The sequence below is a fragment of the Trachurus trachurus genome (genome assembly GCF_905171665.1).
Source record: "Trachurus trachurus genome assembly, chromosome: 1".
In the NCBI taxonomy this organism is placed as follows: domain Eukaryota; kingdom Metazoa; phylum Chordata; class Actinopteri; order Carangiformes; family Carangidae; genus Trachurus; species Trachurus trachurus.
In genome coordinates this window covers 15,461,658-15,467,759 of record NC_139891.1, presented here as the reverse complement: position 1 = coordinate 15,467,759, position 6,102 = coordinate 15,461,658, and the positions used below count along the sequence as shown (strand labels likewise).

At 39.7% G+C, this 6,102-nt stretch overlaps 1 protein-coding gene across 1 annotated transcript; it reads left to right on the top strand.

Annotated features, from left to right (window-relative positions):
- Nucleotides 1-1,280: 1,280 nt before the first annotated feature.
- slc34a2a (solute carrier family 34 member 2a) lies at nt 1,281-6,102 on the top strand (the record flags this gene model as incomplete). Its single annotated transcript, XM_083983539.1, has 12 exons — nt 1,281-1,341; nt 1,447-1,548; nt 2,371-2,499; nt 2,632-2,775; nt 2,906-3,017; nt 3,460-3,652; nt 3,800-3,895; nt 3,984-4,104; nt 4,242-4,409; nt 4,509-4,625; nt 4,822-4,946; nt 5,536-6,102. The coding sequence occupies 12 exons, from the start codon at nt 1,281-1,283 to the stop codon at nt 6,100-6,102; spliced, it is 1,935 nt and encodes a 644-aa protein (XP_083839665.1).

The window sequence follows — 6,102 nt, the reverse complement described above, 5'->3', positions numbered from 1 at the left end:
CAGCACACACGGAGCATGGACTCACTACGCCCGCCACAGGTGAGGACAAGCATGGCTTCTATCAGTCTGCTGTCACTGCATGATGCTTCAGTTTCAGTTCAGGATATGTAAGTTTGAATAAATCGAAAAACAAAAACAAAGATTTTCTAATTAAGATTAAGGTTATCATCAATATCTGAATGATACACTTTTATTCTATTTTAACTTATACCTATAATAATGTATAAGTTGAAATCCAATATGTGTATCAGTTCAGTTCAGTGTCTCATGTAAATTTGGATTTCTCTAAGTTTTGAAACAAGAACCATGTCTAATTTTAATGGCCGTGGTGTATATGTGTGTAGGAACTTGAATGACATGAGCCACTGAAAGACTGGTTGGGACAATTGATCTAAATGAACACAGAATTGTGTGATTACAGAACAACATTTGACAAGATCAATTCTTCACTATTTACATTTATATAAAAATTCATATTCAGTAAAAAAATATATATTGTAACTGGTATCATAAAATATGTTGTTTTTATACAAGAACCCTGATAATAGAAAAAAGGACACTGGTAAATAATACTTAACGGTTTATAATGTATATACACATGAAGACGTAATATTAGTACTTTTATGTTTGAGAGAATTGGATCAGAGGTTAAGACTTTAAAATAACAAAGTTATACATAGCCTATCTGTATAATAATATTTTTTAATATCGATTTAGCTGCTACCTTCGGCACTGTGTCGTTATGTTGTGTTAATGGAATTTTACTGCAGCTTCACCATGTGATGTGATGATAAGATCAATACTGTCGCATGTGAGGGCTAGGGTGTGTGTGTGTGTGTGTGTGTGTGTGTGTGTGTGTGTGTGTGTGTGTGTGAGAGAGAGAGAGAGAGAGAGAGAGAGAGAGAGAGAGAGAGAGAGAGAGATATCTAATATCCTAATGTCAAACAGATTGCCAAGGTAATTTTGATTTTTACATTTTTAATCAGTTTATTCACCAGTCACCATTATGATGTGTTGCAAACTTCAATGTACACAGTATAGCTCTCATGAAAGATGTTGTGTTATGTTATGTTATACTATGACAGACTATTAAGATTATTACAATAATCTACTTCTATGCAGTTCTCAGAAACCATCCTTTGAGACCTGTTGATAATAACAAATAAACCTTGGAAAATAAACCAATTTCACAATAGACAAATAACATTTTTGAAATCTTAATTCATCTTAATCAATCACCCCATACAATATACTGTATATATATTTTCTTTTTTCAGGAAATGGCTCCTCAAAACGAAGGCAAGGAAGACAATGAGGAGAAAAATGGAAATGCAAGCAAAGGTATTTGCTGCTGATGAAATTAGGTAGCAGTTATTTGTAATGTGTAAAGCTACATTAAAACAAAGGACAGAAAACAGATTCAGGTTTGTCTGCTTGTCTTGACAGTTAAAGCGAGTCCTGCAGATTCCACTCTGGCTTTGATTGAGCAGGAGGATGTGGACCCATGGGACCTTCCCGAGCTGAAGGACACCGGGGTCCCCTGGTCAGGTGAGAGCTTGTCATGTACTTGTAACTTTGTTATTAGTGCCAGTTATTAGTGTTGTCTTGCCCTTGTATTTTCACAGGAACGTATGTCCTGATTAGATATGCATGTGCAGTAAGTTATAACCGTACACATGATTTATTAGTCTAAAGTAGATATGATACAGTCTCATATATCATTACACAACATTAAGATATTCACAAGTCTGGTGACACTCCTTGTTACATTGCCAATAAAAAGGGTTCTCCTCTACTGGAGGCTTTTATCTAACAATAATTAATAGATTTAATGACGCTTTCTATTTCACTGAGTTGTTGTTCCTTTGTTGTCAGATCTTTCCTAATGTATACTTTTATGCACACTGTCTGCTTTAACGCCCAAGACATATTCATCACAGTGTATCTAACCTATATATAATCAAAGTTACTGATGTAATTATTTAGCCAGCATAAAAAAATAATGGATGTGGTCCAAATGGTAACTGATAGTTGTCTGTGCCAACAAACTGGTCATTTGTGGATGTTGAAGATAAAGTGAAGTGAGTCAATGTTCACTGAAGTGAGCAACACTTTTATTTTCACTGCAATATAACGCAATAAAGGCAGTGTATTGTCTATTCATGATTTAACGGCTAATTTTATTTTTTATTTATTAATTTCATCTGTACAAAAACTGGTGTGAACTGTGCGAAAGAAAAAGTTATGGTTAATAGACTTTTTAACAGGAGACATTTTGACATGTCAAAGAAGCTCCACATGTGTACAGTCCATAGTCTCTGACATGGAAGTTTTCATGTCTGTCGTTCTGTCTCTCATCCACTGTGTCAGCCCTGGACACCAAAGGGAAGGTGATGAGAGTGGCGGTGTCCGTGGTGAAGTTTGTTCTGCTGCTGGGTTTCCTCTACATGTTCATCTGCTCCCTCGACATCCTCAGCTCAGCTTTCCAGCTCGTTGGAGGTAAACACACTCAGGCTCATCTGAACTCGTGTGTGGCGTCTAATCTCATAGATTTATCTCACCTGACACTTTGTCACAGCCAGGAGGTAAAACAGGAGGAAATGTTCATGCTCCTGTATTCACCTTATTTAGGTAAAACAGCAGGTGACATCTTCCAGGACAACTCGGTTTTGGCCAACCCGCTGGCTGGTCTGGTCATTGGTGTCCTGGTCACTCTGCTGGTGCAGAGCTCGTCCACTTCCTCCTCCATAGTTGTCAGCATGGTCTCCTCTGGATGTGAGTATGAGGCACACACACTACACACACACAAGCCCATTGCACAGAAAACACACAGTATAAATGACTGATAATGATGTTAGAATTGTGGAGGAGTGGGATGATGAGGAAAACATGTGTGCTTTGGCAGTGCTGACAGTCCAGCTGGCTGTGCCTATCATCATGGGGACCAACATTGGCACGTCTGTCACCAACACACTTGTCGCAATGACACAAGCTGGCGACCGCAGCACCTTTCGGAGGTAATCATCTATCAAGAAAAGCCCACAAGCCCAACATGTGTCTTTATCTGTGTATAACTATAATGTACCCATTAACCTTCTGTCTATCAGTAATTAATATAGTAGCAATCAGGTAATTACATTTGCCTGTTGTAAAATGAATTACTCACACCCATAAAATTGTAAAACATGTGCAGATAGATCCGAAACTGCAACTTTTGCTGAGCAAACAAAACAGCTCTTTTACAACGCTGCATTTTTCTGAGTTTCATTAGCCCTAATAAGTAGGGGAAATGTACAACCCGTAATGTCATCGGCATTTAATCTTTCTCTTTATCTAAAGACGACAAACACATCATATTTACAATTCAGTTAAGCTCCAACTAAATAAATATATTAACAATCAATAAATCTATGGTCATCTTACTTTGCATTTATCTGCCTCCTTTCACAATGTACCCAGGGCTTTTGCAGGAGCCACAGTGCACGACTTCTTCAACTGGCTGTCAGTGTTGGTGCTGCTGCCTCTGGAGGTGGCCACTGGTTATTTGTACGAGGTCACTAAGCTCATCATAGACTCTTTTAATATCGAGAGTGGGGAAGCCCCTGAGCTGTTAAATGTGATCACAGATGTCCTCACTGAGTCAATCATACAGGTAAAACGTTGGTATCAGTTATTTATTTTTTCATCAGTAGTAGTGGCTCATTAAACGATGACACAGGCAAAACAAGATGCCGATGTAAAATATTTTTGTCTTCATCATAGTTGATCTTCATGTTCCTTCTTCTTATTTTGGTGTTAGTTGGATGAGTCTGTCCTCAGTGGCATTGCCACTGGAGACGAAGAAGCCAGGAATAAGAGTCTCGTCAAGAGGTGGTGCCAAACTTTCACCAACGCAGTAAGACACAAAACATTTTCACTCCTTATCAAACATTCAAAAACATTGAGATTCAGGTCTTCATAGTCAATCTGCCACTGTGTTTCAGACCTTAATGAATGTTACAGTTCCTGGTCCAGAGAACTGCACCTCTCCATCTCTCTGCTGGTCGGACGGCAACTACACCTTCACACTGAAGAATATTTCAGAAACATATAATGTCGAAAAATGTAAGACCACACACCCCAAACAAAGAAAAAGTGCACAAGACAAATGTAGTCGGCCTCATTTCATATGCCACCGTACTATAAAGCTTTTTTTTGTTTGACGCAGAAATTTCAGGTGTGTATTTTGCATGTGTGCTCAGGTAAACACCTGTTTGTGGATGTGAATCTATCTGACCTGTTTGTGGGTCTGATCCTGCTGGCTCTCTCTCTACTGGTGCTCTGCTCCTGCCTGATCCTCATTGTCAAGCTGCTCAACTCCATGCTGAAGGGACAGGTGGCTTCAGTCATCAAGACGATCCTCAATACCGGTGAGCTGCCATGGCAGTAAACGATGTAACTGCATTGGTTACTAACACTTTAATGTTTTATGAATGTTTACACATGTGTATCTGTTTATGTGTGTGCAGATTTCCCATTTCCATTTGGTTGGGTCACTGGTTACATTGCCATAATAGTTGGAGCTGGAATGACCTTCATCGTGCAAAGCAGTTCAGTTTTCACGTCGGCCATTACTCCACTTGTTGGTAAGGCCAATCCTCCATCGCACCATGTATCCATTTTATTCCTCCATTTTCTTTTATGGGTAAAGGCTTTATCTATAATTTTTTGTGTACTCATAGGTAGTGAAATCTGTGGGACACAGGGAAGGTGTACAGAAGTTTACAGTCAATGTGTATGTGACACTGTGTATATTAACCCTTGTCTCTTTCGTTTGTATAGGTATTGGTGTCATCAGCATAGAGAGAGCATATCCATTGTCTCTAGGGTCAAATATTGGGACAACCACCACAGCCATCCTGGCAGCCATGGCCAGTCCTGGAGAAACACTGGCTGATGCATTACAGGTCAGTAATTCACACAAAACATGTAGAATGACCAGATAGTCTTTTTTTATGTGTCAGGTATAAAAGAGACTGTTTCCCCCTACTTTATGCCATAATTATAAATATATTTACCTTCAGGAGAAAAAAAGTTTGTTACTGAACACATTTCTTACTAAAATGCCAAATGGGCTCTATGCACAGCTCCACTTCTTCCTGAACTTAATGCTGCCTCTTTGTTTCCTGTCTTACATTATTGGGCAAACTGATTAATCCAGGTGTGTCTGAGTAGTCACAATGGTCAGACACACCTGGATTAATCAGTTTGTCCAATAATGTAAGACAGGAAACAAACGAGCAGCACTACTGTAAGTTCAGGAAGTAGTGGAGCTGTGCACAGAGCCCATTGCCTAGCTTGAATAGACACCTTCTGAATTATATCATTGTAATAATTGAAATAATGAGTAATAATTAATTAAAAGTGAAATCCAACAGGTAATTTATTAATCAAAATCTCTGTTTGATCAGAAAAATGGGTGCTTTATATATTAGTATTTACAGTAATAGTGCTCTATGAGTCAGCGATACCAACGAAGTTTGTTGGTTGCTCCAGATTGCCCTTGTCCACTTCCTGTTCAACATTTCTGGCATCCTTCTGTGGTATCCAATCCCCTTCACCCGCATCCCGATCCGGCTGGCTAAAGGTCTGGGCGACATCACTGCCTCCTACCGCTGGTTTGCTGCTGTCTACATCCTCTGTTGCTTCTTCGTTTTACCACTCTTAGTCTTCAGCCTTTCATTGGCTGGCTGGCAGGTATTGGTAGGAGTGGGTGTTCCTCTAGTCGTCTTATTGATCATCATCGTAGTGATCAACGTGCTGCAGAAACGGAAACCAGGGTGTTTGCCTGCAAAACTGCGATCCTGGGATTTCCTTCCCCTCTGGGCTCACTCCCTGGCTCCCTGGGACAAAGTGGTTGGTGTGTTTACTGCCAAATGCTGTTGCTGCTGCAAATGCTGCCAAGGTGCTGCTGACGACCCAGAACACAGAGAGAACGAGTGTGAAGAAAACAACGAGAAGCCACACAAAGAGGTGTATGATAACCCTGCGATGAGTGCAGAAAAAGAAGTGGAAAATGAGATAAAGATAGAGCTAAAGATTCTGAAAATGACCCAACTGTAA